Source organism: Diachasma alloeum, unplaced genomic scaffold (genome assembly GCF_001412515.2).
Source record: "Diachasma alloeum isolate Michigan unplaced genomic scaffold, Dall2.0 Dall_scaffold_00210, whole genome shotgun sequence".
NCBI classification, from domain to species: domain Eukaryota; kingdom Metazoa; phylum Arthropoda; class Insecta; order Hymenoptera; family Braconidae; genus Diachasma; species Diachasma alloeum.
Window position 1 is genome coordinate 2,244,658 of NW_021680375.1, and position 26,755 is coordinate 2,271,412.

The window sequence follows — 26,755 nt, forward strand, 5'->3', positions numbered from 1 at the left end:
GATATTTCTATTTGAATCTAGTATAAGTGTACTTCAATGAACTCTTATTTTACACATTTTCATTGATTCTAGGGGTCTGCAATTCAGAACATTTGGGTTCTGCAATCAAGAAAATCCAGATTCCTATATTGTTAATATTCTCCTTCTCAAGTTGATGATTTCTCCTGTTTCAAAATTAATCTACTAGTGTTTATAAAACCATAGTAACCGCAATATTAAAAAAGTAGAATTATTCTTTTTTTGTCTGACCTGAATGATTTGGGCAATTATGATTCGTTTATTTATTTGTTAGGCAGGCTTCATGAAAATTCGACGCAAGATGATTTTACTCATGAAAACCGCCTTACTTTTTCCGTTCATTGCAATATAGAACTCCCCACCACATGTTGTCTTTTAAAATTTTTGCAATATGCATGAAAATCGTTAACAAAATCATGTCTCCAAATAAAGACAACCAATAGATACATCAAAAACCGTCACAATTGTTATTTGATACATTTCATCTTCACTTTACTGTCAATCGCGACACTTCTCCCCCCATTTTTGCAGTAGACGTCAGCCATGAAATGGAGCAATCGTATTGGTAAAAGCGAAACACAACGCGCACACAGAGATACGTCAATAAAACGTCGCATCTGTGATCCGCTATTTCTCCTTTTTTCCTCTCCGTTTTTTTTATTATATGTTTTCACCCCTCGGACTATTGTACCACTGTCTCGTCACTATTTCCTACACAAAATAAACGTACGTATTTTATCGGGAAAAAAAAAATTCGTCTGTACACTGTCAAACGCTAGACCGTATCATCTAAACGGAGTTTATTGGACGGAGAGGGAGAATGGAGAACAATGTTATTTTCCTATTCGGATTTTTTTCGCCCTCGGAAGTTCGAAAACATTGCAACAAGATAAATGCAAACAAAGAAACGTATTGAACAATAGAAAGTAGTATATAATGAATGAAACACTCTATTTTTTTAGTTGAGATTGTAGAGATACACAAAGTTTTGTAATCATGATGGTATACACTCAGAAAAATGATTTATTTGAATCAAATAAATAAATTCATTTAAATAGTCCTAAATAATTTTTTTTATTTAATTTGGAAAAAAAATTATACAAACTATTTAATTATATAATACTTCTTTAATTTATTTATGTTCTGTTTTAATATAAACAAAACATTGAATAATTTTTTTTTCAAATTAAATAAAAAAAATATTAAATTTAAAATTAAAAATTAAAAAATTGAATAAAAAATTGTTTTTGTTCTTTTTTTTGTTTGTTTTCAATTTAAATTTAAAATTTAATTTTTTTTATTTATTTTTTTTAAATTTTTTTGTTTATATTAAATTGAGACAGGAGATATTATTTTCCCTTCGCGTCGATGCAATTTTCCTTGTTCTCGGGTTACGCGAGCTGCTTTAGGGAATTATTTCAAGCTGTTTGTCGAATATTAACTCATTTATCATACGTAATTACTGTGATTCATTCAATTTGTCATTCACGCATTTTAATTTGAATTTCGTCGACGCCTGAGAAGGCGGTCCAGCGTGATTGGGTCGTCACTGTGGGTTCATGCCCTACAGTTTCGATTTTTGCCAACGCAAAACAAAATAAAATTTCTTTATTTGAATCAAATAAATTTTTTCTTTCATCTAAATCAATATTTATTTGATAAATAAAAAAAAATTTAATGTGGTTAGAAGTAGTAAAATGATAATTTACTACTTCACTGCCGACTTGATTTGATTTTTTCTACTCAAGTATTTCAATGATGGAATGAATCTTTCATGTGAAAAATAAGTTTGCTTCAAGGATGAATATCATTCAGTAATTTTTTTAGTTTAATCAGAGTCTATTGACCCGGAAGTACCTTGGAAAATAAGGGTAGAGAGGAAGATAGGAAAAGCTTTAGGATCAGAATTATTCATGAATTCAAATCCGTATATTATCGTGCTCCATTGGTCACAGTACACCCCCTACGTACGTCGACAATGTGCCCTCTAGTTCGTGCATCGCAGCTCATCTCTAATTTTGTGAATAACGCGTAACTCCAAACAATAATCGAAGAGTAGAAGCTCATAATAATTTTCATGGATTTTCTATTTTCACTGGTTTTCTAACGCGAATGAAAACAAGTGAGCAATTGCGTTGTTCGAAATAATTTTGCATGCACTGATAGAAAAGGTGGAACGATTCAGTTGCACCAAACGAGACTTCTTAACTGTTACCGCGATTCGTTATTAATACACGGAGAGAAATTTTTTAGAAAAATTCTAGTGCTAGCACGGGAAAAGAGGCGCAAAGTGACGGCCAGGAAAAAATTCCAGTGCCGGCACTAGAAATTTTATTGAGGAAAACATGAATTTTTCCCCTTATTTTTGTGAAAATTGCACAGAAATTTTGCCAGAAATACCAAGAAATTTTACCTTAATAGTACTAGAATTTTTCACCGCTGATGAATTGTAATTTTTCCAGTACTCGTACTAGAATTTTTCTAGAAAATTTCCGTGTAGTTAACGAATCGCGGTAATAGTTAAAAAGTCTCGTTTGGTTCTACTAAACCGTTCTATCAGTGTAGAGTTAGTCCTCTTAGCACCTATGATCTAACAAAATTTCAGATTTTTTGGAATTACTTTAGCGACTTAAGGATGTACTACACCCTTTAGGCCAACGTTCACGTTTTTTCACTTTTCTGGCAAATTATTGATCGGATTGACGCGAAATAATATACCGTTTTTGCAATTTATCATTATTGACTGACTCACAAAGTTTCATGGTAGTGTAATCATTTTCCTGCATTTTTCTAAAGTTTTGCGAATTTCCGAAAAGTTTTAGGAAAAACGCAGGAAAAAGATTGCACGATCATGAAATTTCATGAGTCATTAAATAATGATAAAACGCAAAAACGGTATATTTTTCCACGTCAATTCGATCAACAATTTACCAGAAAAAATTTAAAAAACGTGAATTTTTGGCAAAAAGGGTGTAATACATGCTTAATTACCCAATTTTCTAAAAAATGACCACCGGGAAGGTGGCGGTGGACATGTTCACATACAGACCTGGTCGCCAAACTTCGTATTTTTTCGTTTCAGACCATTCTACATCATTTCCAATCAAAATCGTGGTGGAGTGAGCGCGGCAAATACGAAGGGAGTTGTGATGATACATTTCGCTAGGGGAGAGTCGACCTGTACCGCTCGGCGTGCAATATCGCTCGCCCGGTTTTCTCCATAATTATGAAATGTAAAATTTTGTTCTTTTCCCTAATGTAAATGATTTGATAGCACGATGTAATTTTCGGAGAAATTCCACTTCACATATCACTTTGAATATAAAAAAACACATAGCCAGGTTTCGAGGTTCTTACACTGTGAAATCGGAGGACCATTAAATAAGGTTTTTGGTGATTTAAAACTTAACTTTCTCATGTTCAACTTTTTTTTTCGATTCGCGGCACTTCCTTGGTTGATTAGAGACTAATTTGAACTCTTTATTCCCATCCAATTAATAAATATTATTAATTTCGTTGAGACCGCGCGCAGCGGGTAATACTGCTCGGCTGGTGCGGGTAATATCACTCGGCTGAAGTCCAATATCGCTCGGTCCGTCGGTCGCTCGGTGTTTGACAGCTCGTCAGTGCGAAGGCGGGTCATTGGAGGAGATCACGTAAGTAAAATATAATTATCGTTTCTTTTTAAAGAAAAAGTGTTCGATAATCAACGATAAAATGCCGATCAATTTTAACCAACATGTAAAATAGTTGGGATATACCGTTACAATCTCTCAGATCCGATAAATTCATATGGAGGTTATGTACATATTTTCCTCTCTTGTTTAGCAAAATGCCACGAGCGAAGAAATCGGAGGAGAAAATAAGGGGGAAATGGACAGGTGAAGACGTAGACTCAGCTTTGAAGGCTGTGAAGGGAGGCACGATTCACAACTTTCACTNTAAAGAAAAAGTGTTCGATAATCAACGATAAAATGCCGATCAATTTTAACCAACATGTAAAATAGTTGGGATATACCGTTACAATCTCTCAGATCCGATAAATTCATATGGAGGTTATGTACATATTTTCCTCTCTTGTTTAGCAAAATGCCACGAGCGAAGAAATCGGAGGAGAAAATAAGGGGGAAATGGACAGGTGAAGACGTAGACTCAGCTTTGAAGGCTGTGAAGGGAGGCACGATTCACAACTTTCACTTTTATGTCGCGCCGTGCAATAAGTCGAGTTTATCGCACGCTGTGCTTCGCGCAGCCTGCTCAAAACTCGACTTCTGCACGACTTGACATAAAATATTATAGAGCACTCGGTAATAAATTTCGTTTTCAACGAATGTGTGTACAGAAACTACACATTCGTAAACTACACATTCGTTGAAAACGAAATTTGTGCCCTTGTACTCTAATGTACTATTATTCATTCAACTTTTCAATCTAGTAAACAAGATTTAATGTATTTTATCCACTCATTTCGTTTTATTTTTTTCCTGTCATTTGATAGTTGTTATCAGGTTAGGTTGCAACACGAGCGGTACAGACAGCGGAGTGAGCGGTATTGGAACCGCACCGAGCGTTATTACCCGACAGCGGGTAATACCGCTCAATCGGCTCTCACTTTCGTTTTTCATTTATTTTACAAATTTGGACTTGAATTAAGTCTCTACACTTCAGAAATCACACCTTGAATAGTTAAACAAGAAATTAAAATAATTGTTCACATTCTGGGTTGAGGTTTAAGATCCGAAATTTGGGATTTTCCCTTAGGTGAGCGGTACAGGGCTATCCTCCCTTATGGGAAAAAAACATAACCGCTGAGTGAATCAGTGCTGCCAACTTGTACCTCGAACGGGACGACGTTGTCATTTTTTCTATCCATTTTAATTATTTTCCAATTATTTGAAAGACAAGGTAGAAAAATAAAAGAAGGCTTGAAATATGTGAGAAAAAAAGAAAAGTTATTAAAAAAATATTTCGAATACAAAAATGGCCGTAATAGATTGAAAATTTGTAATTGAAATATCGTTTTTTTTTGTTCAGGGATTGGTTTTCTGCGGGAGAACAGTAGATTCCCCTCCGTCTCGCCTTCTACACGCCCATCCCGCCATAAATACCTTGAGCGATTACAAATATATCAAAAAATAATAATTTGATGGAACAATTCACTCATTAAAGTTGCAAATCATATTAAAAATTATCAATGATGAATATTTCTGTTGCATATACAGTAACAGCTAGAGTATGTTCATACTACTTTAATGCTCAGAGAGAATATACATATTTTCACCACTAACGGTTAAATGTACACGTTGATGTAACCCTCCAAATTCGGTGAGAGTGCTCGAAATCCTAAAACTCGAAGTCGGATTTATCGTGAAATTTTTAGGTGTTCAAAAGAAAACAACTTCTCAGCTAATGCGTTAGTCGTTGAAAGAGGAAAGCGCAATCGGGTAAAGGCCATTTGAGAGTTAGGGGTTTAAGGAATGGTCGAATGGATTTATAGAGGCTTTAAATCTCCCGCCTTTTGCCACACTCAACACTGGCTGCTTTTCCCTCCTTTTCTCCTCTTTCTGAATTACATTTTATCGAAAATCACATTGTTCCTGAGTCAATAGATTCACGTACAGAACAAACAATCAAGGAAGAAATACTTTTTTCGTTCAGACTGAACTCAACTGATTTGATTGAAATTTCAATTAAATGAGTTTTTGCAAATTTTTTTAAGTGTGAGGATAAAGTGAATGGATATTTACAATTTTTAGTAAAAATTTCCGATTAAAAAAAGATTAGTTTTATTAAGAAAACGTTATCTTTTCAAACTTAAGATAATACTATGTATGACGCCTCATTTTAAAGGGTTTTTATGGGCACGCACATTTACTAGAGTATCAACAATCATTGAATTCCAGAAATTCACACTCTAAAGTGTGTTCTAGCAGGAATTGAATTGTAATTCAGTAGCGAAGCGGTACACCGGGTCAAGTCGACTTTGACGTTTGGTCAGTTTTTGGTGAATATCTCGAAATCTAAGAGAAATTTTTCTCATAACCTTTTTTATAACCCTCAATTGGCTCTATAAAAAAGGTCATAACAAAAAAAATTCTCTCTTTTAGATTCCGAGATATTCGTAAAAAACTGACCAATAGTCAAAATCGACTTGATCCGGTTTACCGCTTCGCTACTGAATTATGATTAAAATCCTATTCAGTGAGCATAGGAATTAGAACATGAGCAAATTATTTATTGTAATATGACAATGTAACAGCTGATACATGGGACATACGATTCTCATCGGTCGTATTAGTTTTTGCAATGAGAAAAATGATAAGCAATTAATTGAAAAAAGAAAATGTTACTTACATGAATTAAAATTGATATAAATTTGCATAAGTAAAAGTTTAATTTTTTTAAAATAAATGGAAAGGTTTCAAATAAACAATGTTATTCGATTCTAAAGCTTCATTCGTCTGGGTGAAATGTGTTTGTTTCCAAAAATTTCATCCCCCGAAATTTTCACCAAAAAAGCGACAAATTGAAAATAAATATTTTGCTTCAATTTCGCCCTCAAATATTTGTGGCCCGTCTGCCCTCACTCCATGCGAATAAAAAAAAGTTTTCCACCGAAAAATAATATTAAACTTACGAGGGTTCGTATACTAAAGAACATATGAAATTCATAATGAGTCATTTGATGCCGCGCGTGTTACAAGGGGGAGTTTACTAGTACGAATGTGGGTTGTGAACGCATTGGTGTCTCGTGCGTTGGATAGTTCTGCATGTACGATATACGCAGGTGTTGGATAACTCTCGATACAGCATTGAATTGTGTATTACACGACCCTCCCCTCTGATGGTTTATAGCCCCAGCTGTCGGTTAGAATTGAGGGTGGCTCTTCAAAACTTCTCTCAACCCCTTTCTACCGATTTTTATTAACCGGAGAGAGATATTTGGGAAATTTTATTCAATACATCTTCCTCAATGAATTCAATGTATCTATCCTCACTGACACGAGAAATTCGAGATTTAAGGTATGTCCTAAGACAATCGAACCCAAAAGTTAGTTCCTATAGATTTCCAGAAAAGATTTTAAACAACTTAATTTATTTCATCCCCATAAGTTATTGAGTTTTTCTATTCTCATGTATTGTTGATGCAGGCAACAATAACTGTTTGAATCAAATAAGAAATTTGTTAATTCATTTTTTGTATCCAATAAGGAATGCTTTCATGAAACTATGTAGCAGGGATAGTCAAATTTGGAATATTTTATTACGGTTAAATATTGTAGCCATTAATTAGATAACATCACTCTTGAAATTTTTTGAGTACTTAAGTATCATCAATTCAAATATTCAAATTTTCAATTATTTTATCAATCAATAATCGAGGTAGGAAAATTGATGATTATTTGTGTAATCGAAAATTCACTTTCAAGAAATTTGAATTATTCATTTAGTAGTAAATTTACAGTTTTATATTAACAAATTGTAAGTATATCATTATTCGTAAAAAATCAGATTATCAATATTATATTATTTGAAAAATTGAATCAGCATATTTTAAACCTTCATTAATGTAAGGGTCAAATCCTTGTAATATTACAGAAATTTAATATTGATGGGGATCCCTGCTATGTAGTACAAAATTCAGTAGCGAAGCGGTGAAGCGGGTCAAGTCGATTTTGACTTTTGGTCAGTTTTTGATGAATATCTCAGAATCTAAAGGAGATAGCAAAATTTTTCTCATGACCTTTTTTGTAGGGTCAATTGAGGGTTATACAACAGGTTCCGATAAAATTTTTTCTATCTCTTTTAGATTCCGAGATATTCGTCAAAAACTGGACAATAGTCAAAATCGACTTGACCCCGTTTAACGCTTCGCTACTGAATTTTACAAAAAATTCACCGTATCCGAAATTTATCAATCTACTACGGATTAGTTCTTTAAAGTAGCTCTACCCTTCGGCCGGGCTATGCTAAACTTTTGCATATTTTCAGTTTTTAAATTTTTCAACTAAATTGCATGGAAAAAATTTGAAAAAATTCATACCCAGTCAGTATTATCTAAATTAAATTTCGCAAAATATTGATATTTTTTCAAATATTTCCCTCTTATGAATAAATAATAAAACTTGTTTGCAAAACGGTGGATTATTTTTTATGAGGTGTCAAACAAATTCTTGATTTTTTCACGTCTAATGAAAAAAAATCCAGATTTTAATCTTTGATTACAATGGAAATGTTGATTTTCACATAAGACACTGGACTGAATCCTGATTTTTAAATATTTCTTCTTTGAAAACCAAAACGATAATTTTTAGAACGGTAATTTTCAGATTTTAATTGAGAAAAGAATTAGATTTCCGAATCTAATCGAGTTTTCTGTAATTTTTTGGCAGTTTTCAATAATCTTTGAATTTACTGTAAGGGTAGAGCTACTTCAAGAACATTGTAAGAACCGTTTTCTCACAAGATGAAAAAATCGAGTTCGAGGGACTCATAATCCCCGTTTGGCCTATGCCTCGCGTGTTAGAAGCCCGAATTCCATTATTTGTTATCTTCCAAACTGTGTAGTACAGCTAGTTAACATTTTTTTCAATAGCTGGGGACTATCGTAAACATTTTCTATGAAAAACATGGAAACAATTTTAAGAAAAAGGTGTTTCCTAGAAATATACCTGAAGGTGAAACGGAACCCCTGTGTCTATAGGAACTTTTAGAATTGTGTTTTCTCCTGCAATTATTATTTTTTATTTATGAAACGACTTCATTGACTCAATAATGCAACAATCGAGCCGATAAAGTAGTTTCATAGATAAAAATTAATAATTGTAGGAGAAAACACGATTCTAAAAGTTCATCAAGACTCAGGGGTTCCGTGTCACCTTCAGATACAAAGAGTTGATTTTCACTTTTTCATCAATTGTGAATTTATTTGGGAATAACTGATTCATTACTAGTGCGTTTGGTGGCCTTATGGCGGTCCAAGTTTTACCATGTGGTCGCCGTATAGCCAAAAGGGCGTAAGAGCCATCATTTCGAGTTTTTCTTCTGCAAAGCCAGAGGGGCGTATGTTTTTTTTAATCGTAAATTTGAATTTTCCGACTTTTTCCAATGTTTTTCGCCAATTAATTTTGATAATGACAAATGGGCGTATCTTTAAATAATGAGAACAAAAGGGGTGTATCTCCAGGGCATACGTCTCTTTACTTTTATGATCTTGGTTGATATTCTAGTCCACTTGAAACATGAATAACGACAAAGGGGCGGAAGTCCAAATAGTCACAATCAGAGGGGTGTAACTCCAAAGTGTCGGTTTTTGTTTTTTCTGCTTGTTGTAATTTATCTCGCAAATCAATGAAGAAGTTTTAATAAATTTTTACGGTAGGGGAGGGGGTATGGCAAAACGAACCGCGAGGGCAAAACGGACCACTGACAGAAAATTGGTAATTTTTGTTTTTTTTTTCCTTGAAATCAGGACTACTAAATGTGTTGAATTAAAAGTGAGTTTCGGGATCATAACTGTCACAGGGGTTTTATAGACAACAAGTGTCGTTGAACCGCAATTTGATGAGATTTGCTAATCACTTCAAACCACAAATGACTTTGAATTTTTGTTTTTGCTCCCATTCGGAAGCAAAAACTATCAAAAAAATAAAAAAAATTATCAATTTTCTGTCAGTGGTCTGTTTGTCCTAGGGGTCCGTTTTGCCCTACCCTCCCGTAATTTTATGATAAAATCAGGCAAAATTAATGTAAAAATTCCCTCGCAGAAAACCTTGCTGCATCGGTCTGGAGTTTTTCGTAACTTTCTTCAGTGAGAAAAAAAAAGTGGGAAATTGCTCTTGTATTGCATATAGTATAGTTATTTTTTCTAATAACTTAGCAATAGCACCGATTGCCTTTTTTACTTTTCTATCTCTCCCTTCAGCCCTTCGATATGTTAATTGAAAAATTTTATTTACATACTTAAATGAATTTGAAACATCACATTTGAAGAAACTTTTAGGCAAATTCATAAAAAATTCGAAATTTTCAACAATCATCATGAGAAACAAATCAATCAATATAGCTATCGTAATTATCTTTTAACTTTGACTTAACGGTATTAAAATATTTTTTTAAGCCGCGACTGAATTCATTTGAAGCATGATATTCAAAGATTTTTCCGGCATTCTAATTTTCAAAAAATACAAAATTTTGGAAATTTTCAAATAAATCAAAATAACGATTATTGCTATCACCTTCATCTTCCAACTCGGTCGAAACGACATCCAAAGAAATTTTTTAAGCCATTATTCAATTCATTCAGAATTTTTTTTAGTTATCGTGGGACAATCGATTTTCGAAGAAATTCGAAAATTAAAAAAAAACTAATTGATGAATGAAATTTTAATTTATGGCGATCGATAAAAAAATTGAATTAAAAAAAATCAATTCCATCCATTCATTAGTGAACAATTGAAGAAAAACTTTGTTACATACGTACACTAACAGAAAAATAAACACGTTGTCAAACAAGTCTTGTTTGGGCCAACAAAATCGTTAGTTGAAAATTGCCAAAAAAGAATTTGTTTGGTTCGAGTTTAAAAGTCTCAAACATGAATAATTGCTCTGCTTTTGACAGCAACGAAATATTTGGTTCAAGAGACGGACAATTCACACCAAAAGGTGCCTTTTCAGGATGAAAATATCTCATATAGAGGAAAATTTATCAACAAATATGTTATCTCTAAGTTGCAAGATTGCTATCATATCATTATTATTGTTTCATTTAAGGGTTCATTTTTTGTCTGTGATTATTAGACAGTCAAAACGAAAAACTACTATCCCTTGTTTTGCATAAAACACAGATTTTTCGGGAGCAAAATACGTATGGGAGTATCGAATAACGAAGGAGTAGTGCTAGAAATGACATTTGTTGCGTGTACAGAGAATGCAATTTGTTTTGAACTACTAAATCTATTTTTGTGACAAAAATTTTTCATTCTGGCCCACTCCGCATGTTTAGCACGAAAAAATCCTTTTTTCGATAATTTTCAAAAAACTACTTTCGTGGCAAAAGTAAGACTTGTTTGAGAACTTTGCCGTTTTTCTCTCAGTGTACACGCATACACATACACGTACGGACGAGGTATAAAAATTGCATTTTTGGAATTTTTGGATCATATCAGGTTAATATAGCACAAAAAATTCAAAACTTAAATTTGAACGATTACAAAGTTTCCATTTGGAGACAAAAGATACTTTTGTCAAAGAACCATTTTTTTGGGAGAAGGATTAATTTTTTTAGGAGCGTATTTCTCCAGGTCAGTCATTCTCAGGTGGTCCAAATCCATCTCCAATTATAATGGCAATTATATTGAATTATGAGATGATTATGCTACACATGACCTTAAATAAACACCCTTCATTATTTTTCAATTTTTTTTAATTTGAGATTTTCCTAAGTAAAGTAATTTGAAGTAATTCTAAATGTTATCAATTGTCCATGAAGTTCATTCAAGGTCATGCGAACAAAATCGTCGAGAATCAAAAAGGATGAAATTATTGTCAAATTTATTGAACTGGCGAATTTCAATGAGAACCTGAATTATTCAGAAGTCACGTCTAAATTGAATACTAAATTGAATATTGAATATTTGAATTGAATATTCAGTTTAGTGTAGGTTCAGTAGACTATGCAGTTCTAATGCCGCGAGTGGTAAACTAGCTCTTCTCCCTGTTGTGCAAGGGAATTTTCCGCTAATTTTGACGCTCGAGATTCTGAGCAATCTTTTTTCTTATAAATTTTAGGAGTCGAAATAATTTTTTTCGACAGCTAGATTTAAAAAAATATCATCAAACGTAATTGTTGGAGGAATCGTCGAAGATTGAAAAGTATGAAATTATTGTCACATTTATGGAAGAAGCGAATTTCAATAAGGACTTGAATTATTCAGATGTCACGTCTAAATTGAATATTGAATTGAATATTCCGTTTAGTGTAGGTTCGACAGACTATGCAGTTCTAATGCCCGGAATTGTGCAGGAGAATGTTCCGCCAATTTTGAAGCTCGAGATTTTAAATAATTTTTTGGTTTAAGAGGGACCGCGGTGAAATTTGAAAGTCTTCTGTGGATCTAGGGACGTATTGAGCGACTTTAGTTATATGATGGGATATGTTAAACAGTGGGAAAAATCCCGGATCCAATCGGTTTTGCCCCGTACTTCCATGGAAAACGTCGTTTTTCATGTTTCTACCTTTAAAACGTTCCTCGTTTCCCAATTTTGATCCGATTTGATTTTTTTTTCTTCAAAATGTTCGTGAGACTCCAAAGAACAAAGTTAAGCTCCCGTTTTACGATCCATTATATAGATCATGAGAAAATCGAAAAAAACCGGAAAAAAAATCGAAAAAACCGAAAAAAGGGTTTCCCTTCTGATTGTCTTTGCATTATGCCTGGAAAGTTTTTATTTTGAATATTTGATGATCGGAAGGAAAACCTCCTTTTTTTACTTTATTCGTTTTTTTTTTATTTTCTCATGATCTATATAATGGATCGTAAAACGGAAGCTTAACTTTTTTCTTTGAAGTGTCACGAACATTTTGAAAAAAAGAATCAAATCGGATCAAAATTGGGGAACGAGGAACGTGTTAAAGGTAGAAACACGAAAAACGACGTTTTCCGCGGAAGTACGGGGCAAAACCGATTGAGTCCGGGATTTTTCCCACTTTTTAACATACCCCATCATATAACTAAGTCGCTCAATAAGTCCCCAGATCTACCGAAGTTTTTCAAATTTCACCGGGGTCCTCGCTTAAGGATAATCGGGTGAGGAGGGAATGTAGGAGGTGAGGCGGAGAGGTTTTTATTGTTTTCCTGCAGAAAACCAATCGCTGAACAAAAAAATTTTTTCCATTCGGATTCAAAATTCAGGCAATATTAGGGAGTATCTCCGGTTAAAAATTATTTTTGGAGCTAATCAAATTTATTTGTATCTGTTCCACGCATTGAATGGTTTTCAGATTGTTTTTTTTTTTTAGTAAATGAAAAAATATTAATCCATGCGAAAAAGTGGCAACATCGTCGGTAGTGTTTTTTTTTCACCAGGAGCTGGTACCACTGGCTCGAGGGAGCTCCAATCACAACACTTCATCGCTCTCTCTCAAGAGACGTTTAAATTGACCGCGCTACCCCCACCCCATCGGTACTTGAGACGTTGCTGCTCGTTTGGGCTGCGTGCGCAGAAATTTCATTTTTCAGTACTTTTTTCGCTATTATTAATAAACAATGCTTCTAGGCGACAATCTTTTTCACTCAAAAAATCATTGATCACATGTTCTAAATGTGTCTAAAGTTTCATGACTTTGGCTGCTTTTTTTCCTTGAGTTTTGCAGTTTTTTGTATAATTTCCATAAGATCACGGGTTAAATGACCACTTTTTCAAAAATTCATAATAAATTAACCATGTTCCCCAGCAGTCTGAAACTTTGCACACGCCTTGTCCATCATTTAAAGAATACGTAAAAAATAAAAGAGAAAAATGGCTGCTTTTTTTCTAACCCTCCAGGCACCCCCGATTATCCTTAAAAATTTTACGTGTCGAAATCGTTTGTTCGAAAGCTACATTAAAAAAATATTATTAAACATAATTGTTGGAGGAATTCATAATTCTCGATGGAATTTGTTTTTTGAATATTCACTAACTTTCGGGGCAAAACGGGGAAAAAAATTCCCGACTTTTCAATGAAATTATTGGTATAAATATCTAATGATGTCCCGCAACAATATTATTTTTAAACATTGGAATTTATTCAGATTACAAGACTATCGATGTTTCAACAAATTTATAGACTTTGGAGAAAAAATCAGGGGATATTCGGAGTGAATTATCATAGCTTTCGCAGTAAAAAGTTCATTATCCTGAGGCCCATCAATTCAAATGCAAATCACCCGTGGAATTAATACCAAAGGCGCGTAGGCGTCATGAATTGTTATCATTCAATGTTGAGGATTTAATTTTGCACTCTTTTGTTTTGTTATTATCGCAGAGAGAATTAAAACAGAAACATAAAATCCCTCCATATACATCACAGGTTTATAATTTCTGGTTCACTGATTGGGTAATGAGTTAATGGACCTCTAGAGTTATTTCATTGAAGGGAATAAATTATTGCAGTAATGAAGGGGTTAAAAACGGAGGGAATGTGTCCTAAAATTTCATTCGGATCATTTTACAAATTGAATATTCCACCCAGAAAAGAGAAATTTCTAGTTTCCAGAACCAAGCTACTGGTTTTAAGAAACTCATATTTTTCAAAGGCATTTTACCGAGAATAAAGAACTAGTTACTGAACTGAAAAAATAATCCTAAAATTAATAGTGATGCCGCGAGACACTTTACGAGACAAAAATTTAGAGAGATGATCTCGGTGTCAATGAACATGGAGATCTTTGCTCTCGTCTCAGTCTCGAAATACGCAGTATCGACTCTCTTCGTGATAAATCCGAGTCAATTTATCTCATCTCGGTCTCAAGTTTTTCGTGCTTTTTAATGTAAAATCTCGGTTTTGTCTCGGTTTGTCTCGTCTCGGTTTTCTACATATAAAAAACGCGAAAAAGTGGAAACCGAGATAAGATAAATTGACTCAGAGTGATCACGAGAGCAGTCGATACTACGTATGTCGAGACTGAGACGAGAGCAAAGATTTCCATGTTCATTGAGACCGCAATCATTTCTCCAAAGTTTTGTCTCGTGATGTCTCGTGAAATGTCTCGCGGCATCACTAAAAATTAATTTAGTTATTTCAAGCGACATGAGTCATCAATTAAGAACCTTTGCTTTCTTCATCTGAAAGCATTCGAAAAGGATAATATTCTGGAATAATTAAACATTAATTGACGAATACTAATTAATAATCCTATTTGGCAGCAAAAATCTCTTCGAATATTTATCCTCAAATTCAATAATTGCTAAGATATCCCAATAGTCTTTGAGATTACATTTATTTTCCTGCGTGGTTTATGGATGATGAACATATTCCTAAAATATATCAGTAGCGAAGTGGTAAAACTGTTTAAGGGGAGACTACTATGAGTTTTAAAAGTCGCGGGCGATTGGAGTGAGATTTCTCAAACATTGAAGATTAATTAGATATGTGTAAAAACGAATAATTAGTGCAAAAAAATTACTTGTTTATTGTTAGTTTGCCCCAAACACGCTAAAACTTAAAAATAGTCCAGGGCCTCAAATTTTAGAGCCACAGAGGTGTCTTTTTTTTCAAAATTTTTGAAAAAATGTATGTAATAATAATTACGTATCAGTTTTTTGAAATTCGACTCCTACATAGCAACTTTCGTTTTGTTTAAAATAAAAATTTGCGCCATTTGTGTAATATAGGCAGAAAAATTATCCTTAAAATATTTAAAATATAGTCTCGATTCTTTCAGAAACATTTTTCGGGCCATTTTACATGAATGGTGCAGTTTTTCATTAAAAAAATAACGAAATTAGCTGTGTAGGGGTTGAATTTTAAAAAACTAATTCGTAATTGTTATTGTACACATTTTTTCAAACATTTTGAAAAAAAAGAAACCTCTGTAGCTCAAAAAATAGAGGCCCTGGATTATTTTTAACATTTTAAGCCTCTCTGGGACAAACAATCAATAAACAATTAATTTTTTTGCACTAATTATTCATTTTTAGATATATATAATCGATCTTTAATGGATGAAAAATCGCATTCCAATAGCCCGCGAATTTTAAAACTCATAGTAGTCTGCCCTTCAGTCGACTTATCTCCCAGTTGAGTTTTTGAGGAATATTTCCGAATGTAAGGGAGATACCGCAATTTTCGTAATCACATGTTTGAAATTCAGCTATTCAAACTAGTCAAACGGTCACCGGGCTCAACGAAAATCTCGAGAAACTTCGGGACCCTTCGGGGTCACAGTCAGCTACGAAGAAAATCCTCGAAAAAGTCAGTAGTATTGCTANATCACATGTTTGAAATTCAGCTATTCAAACTAGTCAAACGGTCACCGGGCTCAACGAAAATCTCGAGAAACTTCGGGACCCTTCGGGGTCACAGTCAGCTACGAAGAAAATCCTCGAAAAAGTCAGTAGTATCGCTCTAGCCACCGAGAGAGTCACTCTAATCACAGTACTGTATCGCCGTAACCGCTCAATCGAGTACATCACCGGAGTACATCAACGCGATACATTTGAGTCTAGCGCTTCGTACAGCGTCTCTATTTAATTCAATTCAATTATCAATTAATTCCGAGTTAATTATCAATTATTTTAAGTCAATCATCAAGTTCAATATCGAAAGAATCTCAAGTGCAGTGCATTTTTCAAACCATCATTTTTATTGACTTGTCGAGCAACTCAACAGTGTAACATTATTAATTTATCAAGACGCGTGGGTTATTCCACAATAAAGTACATCAACATGAACAGTGTGGTTTTATAATTCCGCGTGTTTTAATTTTCCACCTCCTTCCACAATTCCACTTTTCCCCAACCGGCATCTCAATTTATCTTCAATCTCAAACACACATTTGTTGTAGCACTCGGTCGGCTCTACAAAAAAGGTCATAACAACAATTTTCATATTTCCCTTAGATTCCGAGATATTCCTTGAAAAATGGTCAATATTCGCAATTGACTTGTACCGTTTTACCAGTTCGCTACTGATATGATGTTCGATACGAAATATTTTGCATAGTCTCTTCTTCCTCCAGATATTCACCAAAGAATCGGAAAACTCAGTCTGAATGTTTCTGACTTAAGGGGAGACTACTATGAGTTTTAAAAGTCGTGGGTTATTGGAGTGAGACTTTTCATACGTTGAAGATCGATTATATAGATATGCAAACGAATAATTAGGGAAGAAAATTTTTTTTTTTATTGTTCGTTTGCCCGAAAACGCTTAAAATGGTAAAAACAGTCCAGGGCCTCCAATTTTTGAGGTACGAAGGAAAAATATGTGGAATAACAATTACGGGCTAGTTTTTTTTTAATTCGCCTGTTACATGGCTAAATTTGCTTTTTTTGTATTTTTTACACAAATAGTGAATTTTTTTATATGAAAAAAAAAGAAATCAACTCTGTAGGAGTCGAATTCCAAAAAACTGGCTCGTAATTGATGTTCCACGCATTTTTTCGAAAATTTTGAAAAAAAAAAAAATTTGTAGCTCAAAAATTGGAGGCCCTGGGCTGTTAGCATTTTAAGCGTTTTCGGGCAAACGAACAATAAACAAATTTTTTTTTTGCACTAATTATTCGTTTTCAGATCTATATAATCGATTTTCAACGTATGGAAAGCCGCACTCCAATAACCCACGACTTTTAAAACTCATAGCAGTCTCCCCTTAATCCCTTATTTCACTTTAATAATAAATACTAGATCTGTGCGCGCGCTTCGCGCGCGTTCATCTTTTTGTTGTGAAAATGAAAAAGTCGAATTTATTAAACTTCATATACTCATAGATGTTTTATAAATATTGATAATAACTTAAAGAGAATTAAGAGAATGAAGAGTGAAGCATCAATGAATAATTTGTAATCTTCGATTAATTCTTTTTTTTTTTAAATAATCTGATTAAAATCTGTAATTCTTGAAAAATGAGGGGAGGGTTATGAATTGATTTCCTAGAAAACTGAAAAAATTTCTTGAATTCTTCGGAAAATTTCACAATTTTCCAGATAACCGTAGATCACAGATTTTCCTCGAATTATTTGGGAAACCGAAGAATTTTCGTGAATTTTGTAGAGTTTAGAATTTATGTATGAAAATCTGAGAAGCAAGAATTGATCATTTTGGCGCGCGATAAATATGAAAAAATTAAAATTTGGGAAGTGAAGAATAATTTGTGAGTTAAAAAAATTTAGAAATACTATGTTTTTTTTTCTCATGGTCAACAATTAGGCAATTTAGATATGTTTTGATATAAAGATCAACTTCACACATGAAAAAATGAAAAATATGACGCAGAAAATTTTTTGGCCATTTGAAGAATTTGAAAATCCCGGGAATTTTTTTCAGCGACTGCTTCACGTGACTCATTCACCAATCAAAATTGCGGATTAGCGGTCAGGCAGTTTCGAGATATTTCGATATAAAACAATTTCACGTTTCTTTCATCTTTAGTAAATAGGATTCTATGAACATGAATGAACTTCGATTTTCGAATTCATAGAATAATTATTAAAGAAAGTTAATGACGATGATATGAATTTACGGACCTATTCGGCTGATGGAAACAATAATAATTTAATTTATGCTCGCTATTGCTATTCATGAGACAATTTCGCTTGGAACGAGCGTGAAACTTCCCCACTTCAATGAGAGTTCATTCAATGAGAGGATCAATCGAAAATCGATCGATTATGCTGCAGTAAATTGAAAGCCTTCCTGCCTCTTCAATGAGGTGTTGATAATTCAAGGTCGATTAACGGAATTTGAAGGGAGCTTTGATGACAACATCAGGAATTCCCTCACTTCACGAGCACTTTTTTGGGGAGAATTTACTCAGATTAAGAGCGCAATCTTTTCACTTATTTGGTGATACGTCAATTGAATTCTTAAAGGGAAGTCTTGCTCTTTAAATTGCTAGTTTTTTTAGGGGTTTATCTACTATAAAACCACAAATTGAGTAACCACAGACTTAACCACGTGAGGTTGCATCTTTCGTGTGGTTTTCTCAGCGGTGTAATGAATTTTTAGGAAAATAGCGGGAGAGTTTGCTTAAGGCACTTAATCAATTGTAAGAAAAATTTCGTTGAAAAAATAATTTCGTTAAAAATAAACGTTCGAGAAAAAATTCTGATTCCCAGGAATTATTATTTCGATTTAGTTTAATTGTGCTTGAATTGAGGATATCCAAATATCTCTTAGTTTGGTACTGCCAACACTCTAGATTCAACCATTTTCAATCATCAAATTTTTCAATTAAAGTGCGCGGGAGAAATTTGAAAAAAATCGTGAATATTCAGCGTCATTCAAATTACATTTTGCACAGAATTAGAATTTTTAGAACATTGTTGTTTATGCATAAGTAATGGAAAATTGTTTGAAATTTCCAAAAAATAATTTTTTTAGGCATAAAATCGATCTGTAGTAAAATTCTGAATATGATAAAATTTGTTACGATTCCGAACAATCGATTTTTATAGTGGAAAATTGATTGTTTACAAATTATTTATAGAAAATGCTCGTAATTTTCGAAAATCGCCATTTTTCAATTATTTCATCAATTTTCTTCCAAAAACAAACTTTCTAATTTATTTGCAGATTTTTTTAATATGCTTTCGAGTGGAAGCTTTGCGATTATTCAAATTTAAGTTTTGAATTTTTTGTTTATATCGACCCAGTATGATTCAAAAAGCCCGATAATGCAATTTCTAGACCTCGTCCGTACGTTTGTACGTATGTGACAAAGTTTTTCTTCAATTCTTCGTTAATGAATGGATGGAATGGAATATTTTTTCTTCAAATGTAGGTTTTGTTGAGCCCTATCAATCGCTATTAATTAAAATTTAATTCATCGCTTAGTTTTTTTATTTTCAAATTTTTTCGAAAATCGTTTGGCCCACGATAGCTAAAAAAATGTTCTGAATTGATTGAAAGATGGGTTAAAAAATTTGTGTGGATGTCCCTTTGACCGAGTTCGAAGATGAAAGCGACAGCAATAATCGTTATTTTGATTTATGTCATTAGGCCTGATAAACCGCGATTCTAACCTCGCTTTGCTCGGTTAGATCGCGGTTTTCGGGCCCAACGACATAAAATACAATGTCATACGGCGATAAAAGCATTATCTGGCGAATGTGATTATAATCCTCGCCTTCGGCTCGGATTATTAAACCACATTCGCCTAATGACATAATCTACTATTATTTGAAAATTGTCAAAAATTTTATATTTTTTTAAAATCAGAATTCTGGGGATATCTTTGAATATCATTCTTCAAAAGAATTTAATCATAGCTTTAATCATAGCATTGAAAGTTTGTTTTAATGCCATTAAGTCGAAGTTAAAAGATGATTACGATAGCTATTGATTTCATTTTTATGATGATTGTTGAAAATTTCGAATTTTTCATGAATTTCCGTGAAAGTGAGCTTTCTGATAGTTTCTTTAAATGTGATATTTCAAATTTATTCAAGTACGTATAAATAAAATTTTTCTATTAACATTTTATCGAAGGGCTGAAGGGAAAGATAGAACCGTCAAAAAGTCAATCGGTTGTATAGGAGAAAAGGATAATAAGAATAATGATGATGATTACATTCAACTAAGTTGAAAAGAAATCTTACTCAATTTAATGAAATGAAATAAACAATGAGTTCTACATGACAGAAGGAAATGGTGGGCAAAATAACCATTCGGATGCATATTGCTACTGTATTAGAAAAAATAACTATACTGTGAGCAATTTCCCACTTGTTTGATAATTTTTAACAAACGATTTTTTGGCCCAAAACTTGTTCGAGAACTCTGCTGTTTTTCTTTTAGTGCTATGCAATCCCATTATCATTCTTGATCCTCAACTTTTGTTCTCCTCAAAAACTCCATCGACTCACCCTGCTAAGTTTAGTTAGGTTGGCGCCCATGAGACGATGAGTTTTTGATGGGTGGACGGTCCGGGGGGTTGACTCGTTGTTGGAACATCCCCGTTCCGATGTTGCGGAGGGTGAGACCCTACCGCCTGGTGCTCCACCCCAGCAACCCACACGAGTGGCCACCCTGTCTGACCTCGTACTTGCTTTCGCAAAAAAAAATCGTACGTTCACCCTCTTACGACTCCCACCTCACCTCTTCCCCCCACTTATCCACCCCCGCCCCCTCGAAATTTCAGTGAAAAACCTTCTGTCGGTCTGCAAAACCCCCGTCGAACTCAGTACAAAGCCCGTGTTTGCGTACTTTCCCTTACTTTTCCAAAAATACACAAATACTAATAGATAATAGAGTCACCGACAAACTCCTAGAAAGTCTTGAGGTAGATGGACTGTGAAGGTCTGGTTTTGCACTTTTTTAGGAGAAAATCTGAGGTAGATTAGATTTTTATTCACAGAAGTAGAAAAACATTATTTTTTCAAGTCTTTCCGCCTTCTGCTGCCGCTTCTGCCCGTGATTTTGTAATTCTGTCACGTACAAAGGATCGACGCTGGGTCTTTGGCACTTTCTGGTTACGATCTGGTGCTCTGTTGCTGTTACTCTCAAGCAATATTGTATCTCGGATGGTGAAAAAATTTCGTAAAAATTCACTAGCACTCGGGTCTTTTTTTCCAAATTTTCTTGATTTTTCTTAAAAAAGAGTTTTCCACTGTGTTACATAGGTTCAAGCATTGCAATTCACGGTTTCACTGCTAACGTCGGTTCATTTTTTGGTACGAAATAGGCACTGATGGGTCTTGCGATTCGATGAAAACAATTGTTATTGTGCGCATTCTAGTTTAGCGACGATGAGAGGAACAAAAGTGCGTCATGCGTCATGGACGCCGGCGTACTGACTGGAGTCGGTCTAGTACCAAAGACTTGGAGTTTCTCTCCCCCTCTGAGTCAGTTTGGCTGTACACCCCTTCGCGTTTTACCCACGACTGCGCAGTTGTCAACTCTACTATTGTTAAGGGGTGAATGGGGGAGAACAGATTTCTTTCAAAATTAAATAACTCCAAATTGGCTGAGTCGAATTTCGAAAATCTGCTTTCATTTCGACGATCTTTCTCTCGACTTTGAAATTAGATGAGTTCAGTTAGATATGCATCGTTATTTTGGCAAATGTTCATGAGTAGAAAACGCTTCATTTGGTTCGCAATGTTAAATCGACTCTACTCAATAATCGATAATTTAAAATTGGCTGAGTGAAATTTCAAAAATCTTATTTAGTTTCCAAGTTTTTTTTTGGGACTTTGCAATGAGATAATTTTTGTTACATACGCGTCGTTATTATTGGAGAAATGAAAATTTGTAAAGAGTTGATTTCGCTTGGGTCTTCCCCTAGTTGTCACATGCCTCGCACGAATACGTTGGACACTTTTGGACAGAGACACGTGTACACAATGCGAAAAAAATACGAGAATAATCGGGTGAGAGATTGTTGTTGCGAGTGCCGACGTTGCGCCGACGTGCCACAAAGGCTCATCGTTTTAATTTATTATGGGCTTTTTTTGCGCGTTTTTCGGGGAGGTTTTTTCTGGTGAACGGAAAACGGAGGAATAAATGCGATAAACCAACGCTGGGCAGTGATAAATGCATTTCAATTTATAGCTCGATTCACATCAGGATGAACTTTTTCCATTTTTTTTCGCTGCGATTGTTTATTCGGTTAAATACAATGAAATGCTGCGAAGTGAATGGGATTTTGAAGGGTGCAAATGCAGGCGAATGAAAAGGGGATTGATTCAACTTTTAACGGTTGATTGAACGATTTATTGTGGATGTGTGATTGACGCGGAGTGTAAATGCACATGTGAAGTAAGCTCGCGGCGCGATTCCCGGCGTGGCTACCGGCGAGCTCCATGTCGCACTCTAGCGCACTGTTATAACTTTTTTGTCTGAAATTTTCACTTTTTGGAAATTTTTATCAAATTGATTTACCACTGAAATTTCAAGAAATTTGGTCATTGAAAATTCAGAATTTCGTAGAAAAATCAAAGAGAACTGTCAATTTCCGTTCCATTTTTCCATGAAAATAAATAGAAAACTAGAAAATTTTGGAATTTTACTGAATTTTCAGTGAAATATGAAATTTCATGATTTTTTCATCCTAAATCGCATTCTGTGTCACTGTCTTGAAAATTAGTAGTCAACTGTCCATGAAATTTCTTCTTTCTTCAACAGTGTTACACTGAGAAAGAAAGTTTTTTAAAATCTCACTATCCAATTTTACTAAAGATGAAAGAAACGTGAAGTTGTTTATATCGAAATATCTCGAAACTGCCTGACCGATAATCCTTAATTCTGATTGGTCAATATGTGACACGAAGTTATTCACAAAAAAAAACGCGGCATTTTTAAATTCTTCAGTGGTAAATTTTTTTTTACGTCATATATATATATATATATATATATATATATATAAATGACGTGAGGGCCACAAGGGTCAGATTAAGGGTTATGTGGGTCAGATTAAGGGTCGAAATAAATGTCACAAGGATCAGATTAAAGGTCACAAGAGTTAGAATAAGGGTCAATTTCAGGGACATGGGGGTCAAGAATCAAGGGTCAGATTAAAGATCACAAGGATCAGATTAACGGTCCAAATAAGGGTCATGGGGGTCAAAAACTAAGGGTCACTCTCTATATTGTAAAAATCCAAGTCGGTTTTTGGTGATGAAAATTTGGTGCTCGAAATGAAGACTTCAAAATTAAAGGTCAGAAATGATCAAAATAAGGGTCACGAGGGGTATAATAAGGGTCAGATTAAGGGTCACAAGGGTCATAAGGATGATGGGGGTTATATGAGGGTTGGCGAGCGGAGCGAGCACGGGGCGTCGCTCAGCGTCTGTGAAGCGCTGCCTTATGCTCGCAATGCCAAAAATATATTATGTTGTCATAAAATTAGCAAAATAATGTGCGCTATCGAATTGATATCTACAAATTTTTTCAGAACTTTGCATTGCTTCTGAATCCCGCAGGACAGCTGATCGTTCCATACATCAAACTTATTTGAAACTTCAGTAGATATTGCCCTCACTTTCGTCCAGATCAGACATCAGGAAAAAAATTCTCATCCCTTGACGACTGGTGCCCAACGAGCGAATTAGAAGACCAAATGTTCCCCAAAGTGCAAAGTTATGTACCAATCTCGTAAGTCCTGTTCCAGTTAGATAGTATTCAGCGTCCCCATCCAAGCAGATCGTTATCCCATCAAAACCGAGACCGAAACCACATCACCATCTGTTACCCAGTGATTAAAACGTACTTGACGAATAAACACGTGCATTCCTATTCAAAATTCCATTTTGTCCCAGTTACATCTTTCCAAAGGACATATTTCATTTGAGGACGCGTGTGATATTCGCAACCCCAAAAACTCAACCCGAAAAATTTACGTTCTTCACACTGATAGAATGATTCATTTATTCCAAACGAGATTCAACTCTACCATTCGTTAATAGTTATTAACGAATGGTAGAGTTGAATATGACCAAATGAATATTCGTTAAAAGTTAATCAATGGTTTACTTGAATGGCGAAAGTCAAGCCAAACAAGGCTCCTTAAATATACATTCGTTAACTATGAACGAAAGAACATTTGGTGAGACCGAATAGACCCTAACCTCCAACCAAAATCCATTCGTTAACAATAACTAATCCTTTCTATCAGTGCAGACAAATTTTTGAGTTGGATTATTCCTCCACAACTGTCCATCACACAGAGAAACAAGTGGATAATCGCATTTTCTGTATATGCACTGATAGAACGGTTTAGTTGAACCAAACGAGACTTTTTAACTATTACCACGATTCGTTAACTATTAACGAATCGCGGTAACAGTTAAGAAGCCTCGTTTGGTGCAACTGAGTCGTTCCACTTTTTCTATCAGTGTGGGTATAGTTTACGCTGCTAACAAATTAGCAATATGCTTCCGAACGGATTCTCTATTTTTGAAGTTTATTACTCTTATTTTTTATTGTTTTGAATAGTGACACCCATATGACTCTCTTATGATCCCTATATTACCCTTTTATGAGCCTATATGACCCTCATATTGCCACATATGACCTCCATATGACTCCCGTATAACCCCGTGCGGTCCTCATATGACCCCCTATGAACCCCATATGACCCCGTACAACTTTTATATGACCCCATATAACCCATATATGACTCCCATATAACCCATATATGACTCCCATATGACCTTCATATGACCTAAAGCTTCATATTGCTACAATGCAATTTAATAAATAGTTATGCTGTTTTCATCATCTTTGCACTTCATCGAGAAAGTATCAAAACAATCTTTTTGAGCCATGATTTCATTGATATTTTTCCAGTTTATCATGAAAATTTTTTTAAAAAATCTCATACTATATGCTGTAGCTCAACGGTGATAGATGCGATCCGCATCATATTCTGATAGAATCAAGAGGCTATCAATATAATTTTTTAAAGCCATGATTCATCTCAATCTGGTAACAATTCCTGGACTGAGCGGCGAAAAATCGATTTTTTGAAAAATACTAATATATCACAAACTCTATGAATAATTCAACTTTAATTGGTGTCGGTGAATAGAGCCTATTACCGTCTATATCCATGGAAAAATGCATGAAATTTCATTACGCTCCTATAAAGAAAATTGCGAAAAAAAAATTGAAAAAAGTACATACACATACGTACATACAAACACCATCTAAAAATCGCATATTCAGACTTTTTAGACCATATTTACCCTGACACCAAAATTTGGAAACTTAATTTTGAACGATTACAAAGCTTCTATTCGGAAGTAAAAACGCTTTGCGTTTTTTCTATAATTTCAGAAGAGTTTTAGTTTCTCTGGAAATTAGATTGGCGGACAAAAATTGAAATTTTATGAACAGTTGTCAAGCAATTTTTATAGCGGTGACATTGAATTCGATTTGAGGGGAAAAAAAGTAGGAAATTGTTTCGTCAGAATGTAGTCAATATAGTTTTGCTAAAAAATTAGGAATTTGCTTCCGAATGGAATTTCTATAACGGTGTATTTTACACGAAAAAAAAAATCTGAATTGAAAATAAAATATACTTGAATCAAGTATATTTTCCTATTTACTAAAGATGAAAGAAACGAAGTTGTTTTATATCGAAATATCTCGAAACTGCCTGACCGCTAATCCTTAATTCTGATTGGTCAATATGTGACACGAAGTTATTCACAAAAAAAAACACGCGGCATTTTCAAATTCTTCAGCGACATAATTTCAAATTCTTCAGTGGTAAATTTTTTTTTCACGTCATATATATATCATATATATATTTCACATATATATATATATATATATATATATATATATATATATATATCATCGGTGAAATTAATAAATTGTCCTTTTATGGAGACCGATTATTTTAAAAAATTGAAGATAAATAATTGAAAATGAAAAATTCTTTATACATTCTTTTACTCTACTTCGCTATTCACTTCAATCATTAGTCGAATTCTCTTTGATTCATTGATACAAAAGAATCATCTTCGAATTGAAATACCCATCTCCCAATTGAGTATGAAATTTACTTGAATTAAGTATATTTTATTCATAAATTAGCTTTACCCATTATTATTACATGATAATAATCCGATAAAATTTTTCATCCCCGATTTGATTTTTTTGCTATTTTTTTATGCATTCTATGAAAATGTGAGGATAGGAATTGAATTTATGGGTATTGATTCATTATTCGAAAAAATATATCAATTTTAAAATTTTCCCTAAACATTAAAAAATTAAAAATTCTGTTTTCGTATTGATCTCGTTTCTCTTCTTCTTTTTACTTTCTTCCATCACAATTAGATAATACAAAGAAAATACATTGGCTTTTCTTCACTATTAAAAAAAAGGTTTTGAAATTTTCAAGATTGAAAAATCGATTTGTAAAATTTATTTCTGATTTTCCTTCCCTACAGAATTAAAAAATGTTAATCTCCCTTCATTTTTAAGGAAAAAAAATGATTTGAAAAATTTTGAAAAAACAGAAAAATAGATTGTATAATTTTATTGATACTGATTGATACTGATCGATCTCTCTTTGCACTTTCC

The 26,755-nt window shown here is 33.9% G+C and overlaps 1 protein-coding gene across 6 annotated transcripts in view; it reads right to left on the reverse strand.

Moving 5' to 3' along the window:
- The window catches only part of LOC107036696, a 233,959-nt gene that overhangs the window by 40,750 nt on the left and 166,454 nt on the right, over positions 1 to 26,755 (reverse strand). Inside the window, exon 1 of one of the 6 annotated variants that reach the window (XM_015254822.1) lies at positions 20,587 to 20,642. The exons of the other annotated variants lie outside the window; for them this stretch is intronic. Coding sequence (XP_015110308.1) covers positions 20,587 to 20,616 — 30 coding nt within the window. The 5' untranslated portion in view covers positions 20,617 to 20,642. Of the gene's footprint in view, positions 1 to 20,586; positions 20,643 to 26,755 lie in introns of those variants that run through there. 6 annotated transcript variants of the gene reach the window in all.